Source organism: Callorhinus ursinus, unplaced genomic scaffold (genome assembly GCF_003265705.2).
Source record: "Callorhinus ursinus isolate GAN/ISIS: 27379988/994484 unplaced genomic scaffold, GSC_fseal_2.0 scaffold2, whole genome shotgun sequence".
Lineage (NCBI taxonomy): Eukaryota > Metazoa > Chordata > Mammalia > Carnivora > Otariidae > Callorhinus > Callorhinus ursinus.
In genome coordinates, this window is record NW_027397064.1 from 53,496,385 (window position 1) to 53,518,218 (window position 21,834).

Here is a 21,834-nt window from a genome sequence, read left to right on the forward strand (position 1 = left end):
AAAAGATGAGCAGATGATCTGGCTGTGACATATTTCTAAGTATGATAACCAGAGTAAGTTCAGTTCATTTAGCTGCCTGGGCAGCTATTTTTGTACTAAGATCACCACCACTCTTTTCTAAGCAATAGCTGATTAGAACAATGTAGACATGTGACCCAGCTATTGGGAACAAGATGGTTCAATTACTTGCTGCTACTGGCTGAACATCCGGGAGGAGAGGGGTTACCATATTTTACCATTTGGACAGAAGAGCCAAAAAAGCTATCTGCTTAGAGAAATATGTAGCAGATACTAGCAAGAAGTGATGCTAGCAAGAAACCTGATGGCTTTCTGGGTTTTAGTTCTGATTCCACCCTGAGGCCAAGCTCCATTCCTGCCCTTGGGTTCTTTGGTGCCCCTGTACTCTTACAATAAATTCCCCTTTTCTTTTTTCACTTAGCTCAAATTATTTAATACGTCTAAATAAAAGTTTAATTAACACACATGCTAATAAGAATTCATTCTTAAAAAAGGTTGCCACTTGTATGAAATCTGAAGACAGGCAGAGCAAACTAGAATGTACTTTCTGAAAATAATGGCAGATGGCAGGAAAGAACTTGGAAATAAAGCCAAAATCAAACTAGAGATCTAATAATTATGGTGTGAAGCTACAAATATTTTACAAAGACAAAGCAGACAAAATACTATCGAAATCAAGATCAATATAACAAAAGTAGAACCTTCTACTTCAAAAAACAGATTTTTAAAATTTTATTTCAAAAAGGGATTACCACTATGTCAAAACACCAAGACATTCTCAGATAAAAATGCCCAATAACTGAAAATGTGAAAATGGAGATTGAAGAGTTACAGATATTAACTTAAAAGTTCCCTCAATAGTAGTGAAAGCTAATACAGGAGATTTCACTTCAAAAATGAAGCTACTAATTTTTTTTAAAGATTTTATTTATTTATTTGAGAGAGAAAGTGAGTGAGAGAGCACAGCGGGGGAGAGGGAGAAGCAGGCTCCCCGCTGAGCAAGGAGCCTGATGCAGGGCTTGATCCCAAGACCCTGTAATCATGACCTGAACCGAAGGCAGACGCTCAACCAACTGAGCCACCCAGGTGCCCCAAAGCTACTAATTTTCTTTAAAATTCATCAAATATAAGATAGACTAATACTGAATGGAGAAAAGGATGAATTAATGGACAGATATGTGATAAGGAAACATAGTATGATGTTATAGGTAGAATCTAAGTGGTTGGTATAAAAGTGTTCATTCTAAAATTGAATTTTGCAATATGTTTCAATTTTTTCAAAATAATACGTTGGGTAAAAAAAGAAAACTACTGACATTACAATTCTTAAGGTGCATCACAAGATGCAGAAAGATTTGACCAAACAGTATGAGCCATCTGAATAAGCATGTAGTGTACAATATTTACTGATAACAATAAGTGGTTTAAACTGGCACATCTGGGGCGCCTGGGTGCCTCAGTCCTTAAGCGTCTGCCTTCGGCTCAGGTCATGATCCCAGGGTCCTGGGATCAAGCCCCACATCGGGCTCCTTGCTCAGTGGAGAGCCTGCTTCTCCCTCTCCCTCTGCTGCTCCCCCTGCTTGTGCTCTCACTCTAACAAATTCATAAAATCTTTTTTAAAAACTAAAAATTTAAAAAATAAATAAACTGGAACATCTTGGCCAGTTGCCTCAGCTCTCTCTCCTCATCACCTCCAAGGCCCAGGCAAAGTTAAGCAATATTTCCTAGGCTCTCTGTGGTCATGTTTTGGTTTCCCCTTAGCAACTCAGGCCAAAACATTACATTTCCTTTTATGTGAATTTCTGGAAAGCTGCTTCCTTAAATTATAAGATATAAATCTGCTCAAACATGATAGGAGTCTTTCTCCTAGGATTCCAATAATTTCCAATTCTTTATTCTTGGTCAAAATTAAATCCAAACAAGCAACTGTGCTTTATTTCTGCCTCTGCCCACCGAGATGAATGAATAATGTATTCCAATGTTCTTTAACCCATTAAAGCCCTTTTTAAATATATGCCTTACGGAAATTTTTAGGGATTTAATTGTAAAAAGTTTATCACAGCATTCTTTATAATAGGGAAAGATTAGAAACAATTACAAGTGATACTGTACTGGCTGAACTTATAGTACCTACATATACTGCAGTACTTGATGAGTCACTGAAGATGAGGTTGCCCATTAGTATTTCTTGACATAGAAAGTTATACGCAAGATAGTGAGCGAAAAATGGTGGTTTCAAGACATTATTACAGCATGACTTTACACCATATGCCATATCTAAAAGATGCCAAGATGCCATAGTGTTTATCTCTTATTTTCAACGTTAGTCTTCATTTTGATTATTATTTTGTTCTTTTCTTTAAACAAAATGTGTAACATTTCAGCATAAGTTAGGTACCCTCTGATTTTTTAAATTGTAAATTAACTGCCATATATTCTGCTCGCAGAATAAGACTTCTAAAAGCTATCCAGGTAGCTGAAGGCCCCCGACATTACTAGAGCCAAATGTCATACTAGTTCTTCATTATATTGTCCACTTTCTCTTACTCTAATTCTTCTGATTCTATTCTCATCCAAATGCTCTCAACAAAGTTTTTATCCTCAGATTTAAGAATTTTCACATAGCATCTTAACATAGAAGAGCACTCCTCCACCCTTCTAATCGATGTTTCCTTGAAATGAAGATGCCCTTCCATTGCTGTACCAGTCATCATTCCTCCCCCTTCTTGCCTCTATTCTAGCACTTAGCACCCTGCTGTAATAGAACTATGGACTCTGAGAAACAAACTGAGGGTTCTAGAGGGGAGGGGGTGGGGGGGTGGGTTAGCCTGATGATGGGTATTAAAGAGGGCACGTATTGAATGGAGCACTGGGTGTTATACGCAAACAATGAATCATGGATCAAAAACTAATGATGTAATGTATGGTGATCAACATAACATCATAAAATAAAATTAAAAAAAAAAAGACAAATCAGTTTTCCTTAGTAGACCTACAAGTCCCATAAGGCAAAACTAGGTGCTAATCCTCCCCAGTGCTTAGCACATAGAAAACAAAGAACTGACTGCCAACAAACTTGAGTAGATGGAAGTTCAAACAGGTGAGAAGATGCCATGAGGTATCTAGCTGATTTAAATGAATTAAAGTCTCCAGGCCTAGATATTATATCGCATGATACTTAACAATGATTTTAGAGTTACTATTTATAATATGAGAAATCATGGGGAAGAGATAACAGACAACAGCCCAGTATCACCTCCCTCGATTCTCAAAAATAAAAAGATCCCCACCACCCAGAGACCCTGAAGCCTGGTGTCAAGCAAGCAAAGATCTTCCAGAGAGTGGCACAAGGAAAGCTGTGGAAGCTAAAAAATGTAGCATGAATAAGAGACCTTGACTAAAACAGAAGAGACAGGTAAATCAGAAGCTAAGGTCTCGAAGATACACACTTTAAACAGTGTGGGGGTGGGAGGATTATGAATTGACTCCAGCAACACTTGTTACTGTCCTATCACAACACACATGTACCTCCCCTTAGGGTATGTGCACATACTATCTCTGTGCCTGGAATGCTCATTCAGTTAGATATCCATGTAGCTTAACACTCTCATCTCCTTCAAATATTTGCTTAAGTGTCCTTACTCTGTTCTTTTTCTTTTTCCCATAGCACTTATCTAACCTTCTAACACACTTAATAATTGACTTATTTACTGTTATTATCTATTCCACCTATTAGAATGTAAGTCCCATGAAAGAATAGATCTTTGTCCATTTGTTCACTGATATAGCCCAAGCACCTAGAACACAAATGACCAATAAAAACTTGTTTAATGCACAAAATGGATGTAAGAAAGATCGTGACGAAAAAAAATGACTAGGACTGGTAATATCAGCACAGTATCAAGGAAAAAGCTCTAGACTTGAGATAAAAGATCTGGATTCAAATCTAAGCCCTACCACTTACTATAGCAAATGACTGTTTTCTCGCAAACACCTATGAACTTCAGTTACTAATCTGTAAAATGGGTGGTTGTGAAGGTCATAGGAGATAAATGTGTTTAAGAGTAGCAGCATAACTACAGAATTATTTGAATATATTAATTCAAAAGAGAGTTCAGGGATGCCTGGGTGGCTCAGTTGGTTAAGTGTCTGCCTTCCGCTCAGGTCATGATCCCAGGGTCCTGAGATGGAGTCCCATGTCAGGCTCCTTGCTCAGCGGGGAGTCTGCTTCTCCCTCTGCCTGCGGCTCCCCCTGCTTGTGCGCTTGCTCCTTCTCTCTCTCTGACAAAATAAATAAATAAAATCTTAAAAAAAAAGAGGGGGGGGGCACCTGGGTGGCTCAGTCAGTTAAGCAGGGGCCTTCGGCTCAGGTCATGATCCCAGGGTCCTGGGATCAAGCCCCGCATCGGGCTCCCTGCCCAGTGGAGAGCCTGCTTCTCCTTCTCCCTGTCTGCCGTTCTGCCTACTTATGCTCTCTCTCTCTCTGTTAAATAAATAAAAATCTTAAAAAAAAAGAGAGACTCAATCAATCATAAAAGAAAAAAAATGAAAAGAAAACCCAGAAAGGTAACTTCATTTGGAAACAAGAAAGGACAGATAATGAATTAGATTTCAATTTACAACTGTGCTGTCCAACATTAGGTAAAACTAACCACATATGCCTATTTAAATTTAAATTAAATAAAATTTAAAAAAATTTAAAATTCAGCTCCTTGGTCACAATGGCCATATTTCAAGTGCTTAATGGCCACATGTGGTTAGTGGCTACCATATAGGACAACAGATTACAGAACATTTCCAGCATCACAGAAAGCTCTAGTGCAGAGTGCTGATTATAAACTTTGATAGCAGAATAGAATCCAAGTGAGTGTTATTTTAATATCCCTGATGCTGGATTCCTGGAAAGTTCAGAATGAAGAAATGCAAAATCCAACCACATAAACAATCTGAGTGGGAACAGCAAACTGTGAATATAACAAATGAAATAATTCATATTATTTCATTGCAAGGTCCTAGAATACATGAACACGCCCCAGTTGATAATATGAGGTCACTGATAAGGCAACTATAAATAGAATTTGGAGAGGCCCAGTGAAGTTGCCAACAAGAATTTGGCCAGCATCCCAGCTCAAATCTCTGGTTAGTAACTTCAGATATGCCTGCAGGACAAATATTATATGCAATACAATAGTTTTCTTAGTGAGTGATTAGATACCTATAGCTCCAAATCTCACCCAAGCAGCAAAACTCCCTTGTCAAAAGTAACTGCAGCTACTTAGAATGGTAATAGCCTTCCTTAATGAGTAACCCTATTTCAACTATTAAAAGATCTAGAATTAAATATACAAATGCTTAAGAAGGGAATCAAAGTCAGATGTTAATGTTTTTGTTTCAAGAAAGCTATGCAGAAATTGATCTTTTATATACTTACAAAATTGAAGAGGCTCTCGCTTCTAAGAATGGCTTATAACAAATATAAAATGTGTAACTGAGTTATAGATTTAGACTTGTGATTTTAAGCTGATCTTACAAGTTTATAAATAACATTTGAACATTGCAAAGACTTTAAGGTCAGTGTTTAAAAAGTTTAATGTTTACATGAATGATTTAGTATCTAGGGGCATTTTATTACCTCAAACAAATGATATACTTAAGAAAATTGAACATATTATAAACTAAATACTATTTTAATTATTTTAGCCTATTTCTATGCAGCAATATCTATAAAAACACTAGATATGTACTTCATATTAAAATCAATAAATAACTATTCAAACTTAAATTAGCAACCACCTAAATGCTCATCCTTAACAAAATGGATAAACTCAATGGGGTGCCTAGGTGGCTCAGATGGTTAAGGATCTGCCTTTGGCTCAGGTCATGATCCCAGAGTCCTGGGATAGAGCCCCAAGTTGGGCTTCCTGCTCAGCGGGGAGTCTGCTTCTCCCTCTCCCTCTGCTCCTCCTCCTGCTCTTGCTCTCTCTCTAGCAAATAAATAAATAAAATCTTAAAAAAAAAACAACAAATAACGTATAAATTGCAGTATATATCCATCCAATGGAATACTATTCAGCAGTAAGAAACAAAATACAACAGGAGAGAACAACATGGATGAAGATTACAAACATTATGATGAGGGAAAGAAGCCACACACTAAAGAATATATACTGCATGGGGGCGCCTGGGTGGCTCAGTCGTTAAGCGGCTGCCTTCGGCTCAGGTCATGATCCCAGGGTCCTGGGATCGAGCCCCACATCGGGCTCCCTGCTCCGCAGGAAGCCTGCTTCTCCCTCGCCCACTCCCCCTGCTTGTGTCCTTCTCTTGCTCTCTCTCTCTAATACATATATATTAAAAAAAAGAATATGCACTGCATGATTCCATGTATATAAAGTTCAAAACAAGCAAATCCAAACTATAGTGGGAGTTGAAAAGGAACATGAAGAAGGCTTGTGGGGACTTGTAATGCTGTTTCTTAATCTAAATACCGATAAGATGGATGTGTTCACTTTGTGAAAAGTAATTAAGCTGTAAACTTATGATTTGTGCATTTACTTTTATAATAAATTATATAATAATTCAATAAAGTTTAGCAAAAAAAAAAAGTATATATACAAACATTTATAACTACCCAAGTAAGATTGTAAGCCACGTACCACCCCAAATTATCCCTGGACCATCAGTACTATGTGTACTATTCTTTGGAAACATTAACATATCAAAGAAAGAAAAGGGGAAAGGAAGGACATGTCCCAGGAATAGCAATAATACTGGTGTATAGCTAGAGTACATAGTAGGTATCAAGAAAATAAGAGGCCTAGAAAGGCCCATTTGCTTCCCTGGAAGACCTTAACTGCCCTAACCAAGGAAACTGCGGATGTATTCAGTAGGCAATGAGGATGACACATGCAAATGATGCAAGTAGAAGACTACCTACCATAAAGTTTTCAACCCTTTCCCTTAATTTACCCAAAAATATATCAGCAATACCTCTATTCTCTGGCATCTAGTTTCCAATCTGGAGGGAATTCAGAAGAGTAACTGTCCTGGTCGTATCTCCCCAATGGTCACACAGTTATCCCTTCTCATGGGAGGAGTGATTTACCTGGTTAGTAATTTCTGAGAAGAGGCACCAGGCTTCTGGAGTCAGCCTTTTTTCTCCTTAGAATCTATCAGCTACAAAGTGGTTATACTCCTGTCTCTCTCAGGGCCATGTATAAGGCTTACCGGAGCTGGCTCTGCCCTTGCAGGGGAGGCCTTCTGTGGTCCAGCATTACCTGTGACTGTCTATCCAATTCAGGCAGTCCAAATCTAAGCCATATTCTCCAACCAGCTTTATTTGTAATAAAGCTGACATTTTTATCTCCACCTGTCTATACTCTATGTATTCTCAATTGATTCTGAACTCAGATGTGGGACAGTGATAAAATTAAATATTACTCCTAAAGCCTAAAAATTAAGAAAATACTAATGGGGGGAGGGCGATTACTACTTCATGTCAAAAGAGTAAACTCTACTCAGGATACTTTGATTTGGTTTGGAGTTGAAATTAACATACTAATCTGCTGAATAACAGAAACTCTCTTCTCAATAAATAAGAAAATAAAACTGAAAGGAGTAATACTTGCTTAGCATTTGCTTTTAAAGTGTTCCATAAAGTATATCATCTGACTACAACAGCACTCCATTCCTCTGCAGCCTAAAAATAGATCACTTAATTTATTCCTAGATATTTTTTATTAAGTGACTAGGAGTAGGTGGCTTTATAGTAAGTAAATTCCTGACATAAAGAAGTTTACTTGCAGAAAATGTGGTCCATCCCAAAATGATACTTGCAATTTAAGAGATGTATGCTTCTGTTTTATTCTCAACATTGTTTTCTCGCACAAACGAAACAGCAAAATTCACTCACATAAGGAAATAGGTTGGTGTATTTTTTAAAACCATGCATTACATTTTCTAAAATTATGAATTTCAGTTTGATAGGATCATATATTTTGTAGATTATTCAGTAAGTACAATATAAACTAATCCCTTAACTATATGACACTGTATTTGATCATGATCTCTTTAATCACAAATGGTTGAAACTTGGCATGACAAAGATGCCCTCCTAGGAAACATTTATTTACATGAGGTTAACTCAGCTTTTTCGTTCTGGAAAACATCTACCAAGGCTTCTGTGAGATGTTAATACATGATTTTTTTAAAGAATGGTGTGTATAAGTGGCAGTATAAGTAAATTAAGCAATTAGTAGCAGTCTTAATCAGATCTTCCTTTGATCTAAGCAGTAGAGTTTATAACCTCTGTAAAAACTGCCACAGAACAGTTCTGACTAACCCAAACCACAACTGGGAAAGCCGTTAACAGTGCGGAGGGACGGATGTCACAAGGGATTTTTTTCTTCTCTTTTTCTAACATTACAATAGCTTTTTAAAAATATTTTACTTATTTATTTGACAGAGAGAGACACAGCGAGAGCAGGAACACAAGCAGGGGGAGTGGGAGAGGAAGAAGCAGGCTTCCCGCCCAGCAGGGAGCCCGATGCGGGGCTCGATCCCAGGACCCTGGGATCATGACCTGAGCTGAAGGCAGACACTTAACCGACTGAGCCACCCAGGCGCCCCACAATAGCTTTTTTTAAACTGAAAAAATCCAAAACCAAGGCATAAAAATGTCACATACTTAACTGGCATTTACTGTGATTTTTAGGAATCTATAACTGCATCCAGTGGCAAGATGAAAAAGAGAAACTTCATGCAACTTAAAGAAAAACAGAGAGTCCAAAAGTAAACCATCACTCTTTTAAAACTCTGCTCAATAACTTCAAATAATGAGAATATATGTTCCTGGATAGAAGTAACTAGAACCAACTCATAGGGGACCAACGTGATAAGTGCAACAGGTTGTGATCAGCCAGCCCTTTTAAATATCCACATTCCTCAGGACTTTTACCAGCCCTTTTCTATTATCATTGTCTCCAAACTCCCATGGCATATAGTCACATAATTTTATGTACTACCTAATGCACTACTTTGCAAAACTCAAATCCATCTTTTCTTCTCTATTCTCACTGCCATCATCTTGATATAATCCTTCATTATTTCTCACCTGTTCTGCTCCCTAACTGGTCTATGTGCAACCTCATCCTTCTCCAGCCCATTCTTAATACTGTAGCTGGATGCAAAACAAAACCCAATCTGACCAAGTCTCTTCCCAGCTTAATTGCCTCAAGGGTTTGCCATCACCTAACCTTCTTGGCTACTTCATTTTTCTTTATTACATTTATCACCATCTGACATACTATATTACTTGTTTGCTATCCCCATCCCAACTAAAATGTAAGTCCCTAAGGGCAGAGTTTTTGTCCACCGCTATATGTTGCATAGTAAGCACTGAAATAGTCACACATGAATGAGTAAATGAATGAATTAATGGACTGATGACCTGCCAGGGCCCTCCTCTTTTTACTTCACTCCCACCTCTACCAATACTGAATTGCTTAATTACCTAAATACAATAGGTACTTTCATGCCCCCTTGCTTTGCCATATGCTATTACCTTTGCCTGGAACTGTCTTCACCATCCAATCTGCCACACCATCATCCATATTTTAAAATGTCTCCAGAAAGCTTCCCCTGAACCCAAGGATAATCACTCTTTTTTCCCTTTGTGCTACATCTGTACCTTTGTTATAGCAGCTCCACTCAAACTGTACTGAAATGTGTATCTCCCTTACTATTGTGAATTCTTTGAGGCCAAGGATAATTATTCATCTCTCTGCCTTCAGTGCTTAGGACAATACTTGTCATAAAGCAACTACTCTATAAACATTAGATAAATTAACATACGTGTGACTATCCTGTAAGGGAAATGAAAACATGAAGTTTCAAGAAGTCACTCCTTCAATTCCATGACGATAACCAGCCCTGAGATAGAAGAATTACAACCAATGACATCATCCAAGGTAATCAGAGAAAAGGAGTTGTACAAATAACACACATCACCAAATGATTCCAAAATAAGACATACAGTCACACTCACACTTTATTAGATTTACACACTGGGTCCTTGCTCCATCATTTGTCTTCCCTTAAGATTCAACTCTGCTGCTGGCAAACTGAGGCCCAGCTAAGCAGGAGGAAGTTGAAGGGAGACCCTGGTTCCCCATTAACAATATAGTAAGTAGAATCACTCTCCGAGGGAGATCACTCTTCCATCTAACAAAAGTTTTTATGTTCCCTCATATTTTGATTCAAACTCCAAAACAGTTGTACAGGACTAGATTTTACCACTAGCCACACCTAACTCTGAACCAAAGACCAGAGCTTTCTACCCGTAATCTACACCAACAATACGTTACAGTTGTGCCTTCTGCCTATGGAGTAACCACACAAACTAGTCACCTTTAGCCATGGGAAGCCTCATTCGTTACCCCAGTGTGCCTTATAAACATTACTATTTTTCTCTGACTGCTGCAGACCAAGGCCCCTAAATCCAACTACAAGGAACACCTTACCAAAAAAACGAACACCTGACCTACCTACTTAGTTCTAAGAATATGAACACGCATAAAAATGTACAATCACAGAGATACATACAAATGAATAGACATAAATGTACAGGAAGCCATTTGGGAAAAAAACGTCTTAAACCCAATGATGGCTAATATAACATCAAGTGTAGCCTGAGGCCAAGATGTGATCCTTGATTCCTCCCTCGCCCATCATTCAGTAAACAAGTTATAAAAAATTTATGTCTTAATATTTTTTCAAATAGGTTTGCCTACTCCCAATATTATGCCTCAGTTCAGAATGGCAGTATTTGTCATCAGAGTAATAGTCTCCTAATTGGCTTCCCTGTCCTTGGACTCAATGAAAATTGCACCTACCATTTCATTTGAGGGGTTATATAACCGGCAATGCACTAAGCACTTGATCACTGAACTCTGTATTGTTGAATTTTCACAGCAACACTGCAAAGCAGGAATTACTGTCCTCATTTTCACAGACAAGGGACTGAAGCTCTGAAAAAGGTTAAGTGACTCGCCCAAGGTCATACAACTAGAATTGTGTAGTGGAAATTCAAACTCAGGTCTTGGTTCCCAGCCCTTAACCTTCTGCTTAATCTTCTTCAATTGGTTCCCCAAGTGACCTTTCTAAAACGTAAATGGAATCACGTTTTGCCCCACATAAAATCCTGCAAACAAGACTTGCCTCCAGCCCTCATCCTGTGTTATTCTCACCCCCTCCCACCACATTGAACTCCCAACAGTTTCCTAATCTGACTTTCACTGCTTTACCTGTGAACACAGTTTTTCTGCCAAGAACACTTTTCTCCTTTGGCAGGTTACTTCCAACCCAAACTTCAAGATTTACTCAATCCTTACTCTCGGAAGCCTCCCCCCACCCGACATACAGACCTAAAACTGAGGTAAGTGACCATTTGCTATGGTTATCAGATAAATTTCTTATCACACTGTATTATGACTTTACCTTACTAGGCTACTAGTTCTTAAGTAAATACTGCATTTTTAAATCTCTGTATTCCTGGTAGAGTATATAACTAGCAGAGGAAGGGCTCATGAATGTGGAATTACTGAAAGAATTCATCATAAGTAGTACAAGTTAAGAACTTGGCCCTAAAGTTAATATGACGTACTTTGGAATTCTAACTTGCCACATCTGAACCAGGCTTCGTAAATCTGTTTTATCTTTCATCTGTAGATAACTGTACCTACCTCAGAGTTTGGAGAGGAGTAAAAGAAATAATAGACTTAACACAATCTCTGGCACACTGGCAGTACCATTAAACATTAGCAACACTTTTTCTCATTCTCAAAGTTCATCCACGTGACAAAGACACATCTCAGAAAATATCTTCTCCGGTAGCTTCCATCAGCATTTAAGATTTCTCCAAAAAGTAGTTAAGTCAAGATCTCTTAAAAAAATCCTCATGCACAGGCAAGGGTCTTTCAGCTTCTAGTTACACCAGAGTTCAGTTACCACCACAACCTAAATCATTAACTAGTGTCTTAAGTTTTTTGCTTCTTACCCATCCCTCACTTTCCTCCCTCAAAGTCAAAGACCATGCCCCTAAGCAAATGGAAACCTGCCCCACAGAAACCAGTCAGCACCTTCCTCCAAGAACCATCATATCTCCCCACACCCAGGCTTGCGCGAATTAGAAGAGAGCCATCATCTAGTGCAAACTTAAATCTTCTTGCAGGATCATGTTAGAAACCTCTCTATCCATTCGAAGACCTTATCCGTGAGTATTAATTCTGGATAATGAATTCCTGGCATTAAGAATCCAAGAAAACGGGTCCCCCTGAAGCCTTCCCCAGTAAGAGTTCTTCAGATTTGTTACTCTCAAATAGTGACCAAAATCCACCATTCCATCCCGCCCCCTTCCTGCCAGAGTCCAGGGTCTCGTCCTCTCTCGAAAGACGCGTCTTCACTTTCAGGGACAGGATGTCTTCCTCCCACCGGTGTCACCTCCCTTCCCACCTTGCCAAGCCCTCCCGCAGCACAGGCCTGGCCTGGTCTTGCCGCCAGCCAGCTCCACAGAACCGCTACTCACCGCTTCTTGGGGATGGTGCCTGACTCCTGCGCGGCGGGAGCGGCAGTGGGCGCCGCCGTGGCCGCCGACGCGGCTCTCCGCGCTTTGCACTCATTGGTACTCACAGCCTCCTGGGGCCGGCCCAGGAGATGGCCCGAGAGAACCCGGAGCCTCCGCCCGGCGCGGTCCCGGTCCCGGTCCGCTGCACAGCCGGAGCCCCCGCCCGCGCCCACGCCCGTCCCACCCGCTGCAGCCGCCGCCTCCGCCATGGCTTCCGCCTTGTGCTGCCGCCCAAGACCGCTGGGCGCAGGTGAAAGGTCACTCAGAGCGGCGCCCGGCGCGACCATTCGCTGCGGCGCATCCCGGCAGCCACCGCGGCGACTGGGCGGCGGGTGCCATGCGCCGGGAGCTTCACCATCTCAGCTCCCGCCCACCGCGCCCGCCGGCCCTCCGCGGTCATGCCTCGGACGGCGAGCACCTGCCGAGCAGGTGAGTTTGAGCTGTCCCCTGATTGGCCCAGACCGGGCTGGGCTGAGCTGGACCAGATTCCAAACCACAAGCGTCCCAAGATGGCCTAGTACCCTGGGTGGTGACCTCGGGTGTCTCCTGGGCCTCCGGAGTAGCTTTCCAGGGCAGACGCCTAGGACCAGGGTGCTCTGGACCTGACAACTTGAGCAGCGCCATTCTTCTTCTGAATGAGCTCCTACTACTCCCCGTGGCCCCTCCGCGTCACTGAAGTAGCTCAAAACTGACTCGTTGCCTGTAACCATTAGAGCAAATAGCTGTCATTTTCAAATCGCCTACTTCGTGACTGGCACTGTGCTTAATGCTAGATCTCAAGTAATCTCCATTTTACAGATTAAAAAAACTGAGGCTCAGAGACACTAACTTACCTGAGGAAGTAAAGCTGAGTTGCAACCGAGATTTTCTTTCCATTCATTACTGAACGCTATGTCCTTCCTTACTTTAATGGAGGCAGAGTTTTTATAGCTACAGATAGAATTACCCAACAGCTGTTCTTGGGACTTCTGGCTTTTCTACAAATTGACTTTCTGGATAATAGCACTTGGTGAAAGTAGGGGATCTCATAGAGCAGTGCTCCACAACCGTTAGCCAGTGGATTAGATAGGCTTTTATAAAGCACCTTGCAGACCTAACCATCAGAAGTAAAGTTCCCTTTTCCAAAATGTGCAATTCAAAGATAAGTTTTGGGAATGGTAAGAGAAAGGGTTGCCATAGGCATTCCAAGCCCAACGAAGTCACCTTCTTTCCAAATAACCACCTTCTTCCTAACACAGGCTCTATGAAAGAGTTAAGACATTCCAGGAGCTATTTGACTAACATAAAAGAACTACTTAATAGTTTTGAGAAAATTCAGGCAACAATAAGAAAGACTTGATTTAAATGCCAGATCTCCAGATCTTAAGAGATAGTTCAGCATTAAATATCTAGTCTAGCTCTAGAATCACTGAGCCCAACTCCTGTTTAGCTGCTCCTTTTCTCCATTCCCTCCTTCGGACGGAGGAGTGAAGAAAAGGTCCAGGAGGAGTCGATTGCTGAGTGCTCTAAAGACAAAGACTCCTCAAGCTTCAGAGTTCAGCCACTCTAACCCTCAAACTTCTCACACCCTTTCTACATGCCACTAGAACAGCATTAAAATTTGCTTGCAATCATGTAAAATTGGTATTTTTCTTGCCAAAATGATATCATAAGCAACAACTTCCTCAGAATTGTTTTGGAATGAGACTGGTCTATTAATTTTTGCTTGACTCTCAGAGAGCTTAGTCTAACACTAGGCAATAGTTAACTAATTTCTTCACTATTGTCCAAACTGAGGTATGGATATACTTCTCACCAACTCTCAGGCAAAATTTATAAATTTTGCACATATCAACAGAATAACAAAAAGCCTTTTCTCCTGGGTGATGAAAAGTTTGATATAAACCAAAATTACATACTAGTGGAAAAATTAGTGATATTTTTTCAAATATATATACAGTAATGAAATACAGGCAGTAAAAACCTATGTACCTAATTCATTACTATGTGCTATGAGATGCAAAAGTATGTAAGTCAGTGTCTCATCTACATGGTATAATCAGGCTAATTAGGAGTTAGGATATATGTGGGGGGGGGAGCCCACGAACAAAAGGAATTTTAAATGGAATGGCTTTTGTTTGCATTTATGATATCTTCTCTGATATGTGGCACAAGAAAAGTCTAAATAGGATAAATTAATACCTGAAACATGTACCAAATTTACTGCACTGATTTCCATTACTTATCTACAGAGCAGCTGGTCTATTAATTTTTACCTGACTCTCAGAGAGCTTAGTCTAACACCAGACAATAGTTAACTGATTTCTTCACTGTTGTCCAAATTCAGGTATGATATGCTTCTCACCAATTCTCAGGAAGCAAAATTTATAAATTTTGCATATATCAACAGAATAACCTGTTTTAAGGAATTCCCTGAATTAAGAAATTCTTGCATTTTTATACATTTTTATTATAAAATATAACACAGAGAAAAGTGAACCAAAGCATATATTATCACATGGGATCAAACACCCATGTAGCTTCCAACTAGACTGAGAAAGAGAACATTGCTAGCACCCTGGAAGTTCCCCTTATGCCCTCTCCCAATCCCTTGACCCTCCCTATCTGCCAAAGGTAACCACAATCCTCAGTTTAATAGTACACATTGTGTGTGTGGACAACAGTGATCAAGCACTCAGGAGAAGAGATATTCTCAAAGGTAAGTCTTTCTGTCCTAATTCAGGTATGATGGGAATTGTTTTTTTGCTTTGCTCAAACATATTCTTTGGGGATAAAGAAATGAAGTCTTTGAGTGTGCTAAGACTCCTCCAGAGTCCCAGAGAGCCAAGTTTGAGGCTATTATGGCAAAAAGTCAGTGGTTTCCAGGCGCCTGTAACTCAACTCTGGCTAAATCTACTTTTGGCTGCTTCAGGACTATATACGTTTTTAGGAATCCCTACTCCACACTTAGGAGAACTTACAGTGGAAATAATTTGCCTGCTTAATCCTCTATAGGTGTCCCTCAGCTCTCTCTACTCAGCCATTTCCCATCATTATCTTTCCTGAACGGGGGAGCCGTCTTTACTCCCCACTGCCTTAGGTGGTTTTGTAAGAAAGCCACTGTGAGTTGATTATGAGTACACACACCTCTAATGGTCATGCCATCCTTATCCTTTTACAGTTAAAGAAGTTTTCTCTCTAATCTTACTGAACCATGGCACTACCTCCCACCACCAGCAATCACATCTCCTTGAAGCCTGAAGAGGTATAACAGCTACTTTGAATCAAACGTTTAAAATGACCTACTAACTACCCATGCAGTGTTTCCACTGTACCCCAAAATCTGCTTTTAAAGAGCAATATCTGGGGCACCCGGGTGGCTCAGTCAGTTAAGGGTCTGCCTTTGGCTCAGGTCATGATCTCGGGATCCTGGGATTGAGCCTTATGTCGGGCTTCCTGCTCAGTGGGGAGTCTGCTTGTCCCTTTCACCTCTGCCCCTTACCCTGCTTGTGCTTTCTCTCACTCAAATAAATAAATAAATAAAATCTTTAAAAATAAAACAAAATGTTGACAAATGACTATTTTCAAACAAAGATATATGGTAGCTTCTTCATGCTCTTATTTTTTTCCTAATTTTTTAACAACCCCCCTTTGTATTTTTTCTTTCTTTTAAAACCATCTTTTTTCTTTTCAGTTTTTCAACTTGAGTCAGTATAATCAGAGCTAAAAAAGAGGTATGGAAAATAGTATTCAGGGTCAGTAAAATGAGACAAAATCATGGGAAGACAACCAAAGCTAATGTCAGGAGATCCCCCTAAGAGAAATCAAGGCAGGAAACACACCTCAAAATGGAGCCCTGAGTAGAACCACTAATAGCCAGACTGCAAGGCACGAATGTGAAGATGGTCATTTGGAGGCCAACTAATTCTGCTAAAAGGGAACCTTTTTAAAATACACTCTTTAAGAACATTGTCTGACCCTCTGAATATAGTCCTCAAAATGTATCCTTGATCCAGCTTGTTTTAAGCTTCTGTGCAAAATAATGGTGTGTTTGAAGTGTTAGATAATTTTTCATTTCTGTTTTGAAGGGATTTAAATATTAGGAGACTGTGATCCATTTCTTACTTCTTTTCTTTTTCTTGTTTTTAAGTAGGCTCCACACCCAGCATGGAGTCTAACATGGGGCTTGAACTCATGACTCTGAGATCAAGACCTGAGCTGAGATCAAGAGTTGGACACTTTACTGACTGAGCTACCCAGGGGCCCCAATTCATTTCTTATTTCTAGAAATAGAGGAAGGAAGGAAGGGAGGGAGGGAGGGAGGGAGGAAGGGAGGAAGGAAGGAAGGAAGGAAGGAAGGAAGGAAGGAAGGAAGGAAGGAAGGAAAAAAGGGAAGGGAAGGGGAAAGTCCAAAGCTCCTAGATCAAAAGTAATATTCTGATTTGCTTATGTGTGGTTGAGGATGGGGCAGAGTTGAAATTCACAGTACTGAAATTTTAATTATAGTCAGTTCTAGCAATTTTTTGATGAGCCATTTGATCCATAAGCAGCTTTTAAGCCCATCTATTTAATCACGGTTCAGGTTAGAAGAGGTTGCCTATGTAGAGTAGGGTCATAGGATGAGCCCCCAGAGAGCAAGCAGGAGGCTGGTAGAGGGGTGAACATCAATAAATCTCCCACAGGGAGACAGTGCACCAGCTGGAAAAACATGACACCAGATGCAATAATAATCATGAAGACATCTAGGCCCCACAGCACCTGGGGGTTCTATCAAAGGGAGGGGAAGATGTTTGAGTGAATGAATCACTTTGTATACTAGTTCTGGGTGGTACTTTTAAGAGGTCAGGGAAATCAGCCTTCAGTGCCTACCCATTAACTTGACCTTTTGCTACTTAGCTACAAGTACATTTGTAGTCAGCACCATCCCAAGTTCTAACCATGATTTTCTAAAGACGACTCCATTATCAAGGGAGTTTGTTTATTATAATCAATCTATGAATCTTCCAGCAGATCTTAAAATGTCAGGGAAAAAATTTCAGAAACCCAGAATTCCATATATGAATACATAAAACCACCATAATAATGTGTGAAAATTCCATGTTAGCTTACAGGAATTCATAAAATATAGGTCGATGACCAATTACACAACTTGCTAAAATAAAAACATATTTCAGCTAAGGCACATTTTCCTTAGAACCAATCCATAAGAACAACAGGTAAGTTTCTGCTTTCCAGCTTTGAAATGGGATTATTAAAATTACCTTGTCTTTTGAAAGAATGTGATGAATAATCTAGTACAGGTGAGCCAGGAAGGCAGCAAGCAGATTGGAGAGTAGATCAAACAAAATTGACCATGTTAAAGCTGGGTGGGGGCTACATGAGGATTCACACACTCTCTCCTTTTGTATATGTTTAAAATTTTCTGTAATAAGAAGCTTAAGAATTATATTTAAAATTTTAGCTCTTTTTTATTACTACTTCAAAAACAACCAATGCAGATTGTAAAGATTCTAGAAAGCATAGTAAAATGTAAAGGAGAAAAAAAATCTCAGCATACATAATGACCTTTCCCAACACTCAAATATCAAATACGCTAGTAATGTCACTTCATAAATGTAAATTGGTCAGTGGTTTTAGTAGCCCCAAGTAGTCCTTAACTTTCATGCCATGATTTCTCTATTATTGAATGAAACTGATCTTATCCCACGTTTGTGAAAATAAGAGATGATAAAAACAGCTATAAAACACATTGTGCTGCTTAATCACTCAGAAGTCATGATAATTGCAAGCTCAGGTCCAATAGATACCTGAGAGTAATGTTTTTATCCTTCATGATTTGAATGAACTCTGTCAGGGAATAAGACATCATCAAGTCAATTACTGTCTGCAGTAGCTTTGCAAAGCACCTGAGAAAGCACTGGTGAGCAATTAATTGCCGCCTGCAAAAACAGTAAGAGAGGTCATTTCTTCAACCTAACATAAAGCCAGTATTTCACAGTTTAGTACACTTGTGATATAGTGGTTACCGATTGCTGGCTAACAAATTACCCTAAAATTTAGCAGCTTAAAACAATAAACACGATCTCATACAGTCTCTGAGAGTCAGGAACTCAGGAGTGGCTTATGCAGGTTGTTCTGGCCCACGAGCTCTTAGGATGTTGCAGTCAAGCTCTTGACCAGAGTTGCAGTCATCTGAAGGTCCAGCTAGAATCAAAGAGTCCATTTCCAAGTTCATTTCACAAGATTGTTAGCCAATCTCCATTCCTTACTACAAGAATCGCTCTTGTAATAAGGCTCTCTTGTAGTAGACTGCCTGGATGACTTCATGGCATGGCAGCTGGTTTCCCACAGAGTAAGTGATGAGAAAGAGAGTGAGAGAGAAAAAAAGAAAGAGGAAACCAAGCAGATGAGAGAGCATCCAAGATAGAAGCCACAGTCATTTACAATCTAGTCTTGGAAATAACATAGCATCATTTATGCCTTATTCCATTGGTCATACAGACCAACCCTAGTACATCATGGAAAGGGAGACACAAAGATGTGAATACCAGGAGGCAGGGATTATTGGGCACCATTTTGGAGACTAGCTACTACATGTAGGATAGAAGAAAAGAAAAAACTCTCAAATAGATAGGATTTGCAAGGGTTGTCTTCGAGTGAAGTACAGTTGGACCCTAATCTATCTAGGATGGTTTTTTTACTAAAGAGGGAGCCAAACAGTAACTTTCAGTCATGTAAAACTTTCAAAATATCCTAATGCTATAAATCTCTGTGTATAAAAGCAGAGAACCCCTATCAAGCACTCAAGCCAAGGGATGCCAAGCTTATCTACATTTAGAGCTGAATAGACAGCAGTAGTATGGCTGCTAAATTCTGTTTTATCCCCACTCTTCCCAAATGGGATGATGCATGCCCCTCTGCCAAAACCTGCTTCCTGGTTTCTAGTCCCATCCCTAGTGGACTTCAGTCTGACTTGGCACAAATGCTCCAGCCTGGCTTTTTTGTTGATACGTTATCTTAACACCCCAACAAAAGAATCATGGTAGAAAAGAGAGAAAATACAGCAAATGGTTTTTGACTCCCACAACCTTAAAATTTTAACAAAGGAAGAAAATAATCTCCCATACCCACAACTAGAGGCCTTGAAGAAAACACTGGAAAATCTATAAACTGGCGGCCCCTAGCTATCCCTAGGCCTCAGTTTATACATAATTAAAAGTTATGCTTCAGTCTCTTCCTTTGTATTCATCTGTAAATCCACACTTATGTGTTGATTTCTAGCACTAGTAGTTTTGAAAAGATTTTAGGGTTTCCTGTCATACTTTCAGAATGCAAGTCATCATTGCAAATAACTCGACCCAATAACTTAATAGTAATTGATATGGGTATATCACTGAAGTGTAGATAAATTCCAGTCCACCTAGAGAAGCCTATTTTTTTAAAATTCTGATATCGATGAGATTATAATAAAGTATGTGATGTATTGGCAAGTAGATACTGTCTCATCAAAAATAAAAACTAATAACATACTCAAAAGTAGCTCTAAAATTGATAAACTGGGGGCGCCTGGGTGGCTCAGTTAAGTATCTGCCTTCGGCTCAGGTCATGATCCCAGGGTCCTGTAATCCAGTCCCATGTCAGCAGGGAGCCTGCTCAGGGAGCCCGCTTCTCTCTCTTCCTCTGCACACGCCCACCCCACTTGTGCTCTCTCTCTCTCTCTCAAATAAATAAATAAAATCTTTAAAAAAAATAAAATTGGGGGTGCCTGGGTGGCTCAGTTGGTTAAGCGACTGCCTTCGGCTCAGGTCATGATCCTGGAGTCCCGGGATCGAGCCCCACATCGGGCTCCCTGCTCAGCAGGGAGTCTGCTTCTCCCTCTGACCCTCTTCCCTCTCATGCTCTCTGTCTCTCATTCTCTCTCTCTCAAATAAATAAATAAAAAATCTTTAAAAAAAATAAAAAAATAAAATTGATAAACTGTGCAAATCAAAGAATGATTATTTCATTATAGTAGAAGAAAAAGGGAAAGATGAGTGACATCTTTTCACTCTCGTAATAGTTATCATGAAAGAAATCAGTTTAAAGATAACTTTACTCAATGGTAAAAGTGACTTAATCATTTTTACAATCAGTTAAATAATAAATTAACTCTTTTTAATGGAAAGAGTTTGATGCATATGACTGTTCATGCTGAGTCTAATAGTCACTATCAATCATTATCTCCTCCCAACCCAACAGTCCTCAATATCCTACAATTCTGAGGTGCAGATTCCTTTTTGAGTCCTTTCTTGATGTTATCAGAACATGTGGAATTACATCGTTGTCAGGTATTTTCTTCCTGTCAAGATAATTCATTGGTATCTTTTTAAAAGAGGTTTGTGTTCTTTGTGGGATTTTTTTTTTTTTTGGTACCACTCTAAAGAATAAAGACCTATACTGCATCCCCTCCCCAAATAAAATAAAATATTTTTTATTCTTTAACAGATAATTACATAGTTCAGGATGAAGACTCTCCTCTCTGATTTACACTCTATGCATTATAATGTTTATGCAGCCACATTATTTGGGTTTTCCTTTTAGGTTCACTTTAGCAGACACTTTTCCCCAGGGAAGAACAGTGTTGTTGATCCTAGCTGTAGGTCTAATTCCTTTCTCATATGTTTATTTTTGAAGAACTCCCACAGACTGGCTTGTCCTTAACCACAGGTAGAAGTTTATTCTTTATGATTTGTGTGTGTGTGTGTGTGTGTGTGTGTGTGTGTGTGTGTGTGTGAAGGAGGGGGCAATGATGGTAGCGTAGGAAATAAATCTTTCTTTACACAAACATGAAAGAGAACCCTCAAAAAAGCTTAAGGAATATTTCACCAAAGCATAAGTGATTAATATCAGATTCTTTCCGAAGAGCAAGTTTTGATAGGTCAGAAATAGAGATACTACAAGAACACAACACCTAAGAGGGAGTTAAGAGGTCAGGCAGAACATACCTACATCTAAGATCAGCAGTCTGTCCTTCTATCCAGGTTCTACCTAAGGGCAGAGCACCTCAAAGACTTCCAGAGGAATTGAAATGAATATATGGGCATATTCTTTCATATTATGACTTCAAAACTATTGTCAACTCATTAAAACTTTTTTCTTATTTTTTCATTAAAAAAACTAATTTTATAGTCACTCATATTTCAGGGAATTTTCTCTGATACCTAGACAAGATTCCTTGA

General features: G+C 39.6%; 1 protein-coding gene across 3 annotated transcripts in view; it reads right to left on the reverse strand.

Moving 5' to 3' along the window:
* Window positions 1-21,834, reverse strand: part of AGPS (alkylglycerone phosphate synthase) — a 185,714-nt gene that overhangs the window by 134,617 nt on the left and 29,263 nt on the right. The window contains exon 1 of one of the 3 annotated variants that reach the window (XM_025849602.2): window positions 12,599-12,867. The exons of 1 other annotated variant lie outside the window; for it this stretch is intronic. In XM_025849602.2, the coding sequence (XP_025705387.1) occupies window positions 12,599-12,846 (248 nt within the window). In that variant the 5' untranslated portion in view covers window positions 12,847-12,867. Of the gene's footprint in view, window positions 1-12,598; window positions 12,868-21,834 lie in introns of those variants that run through there. One more of the 3 variants, XM_073881999.1, reaches the window with a different exon arrangement.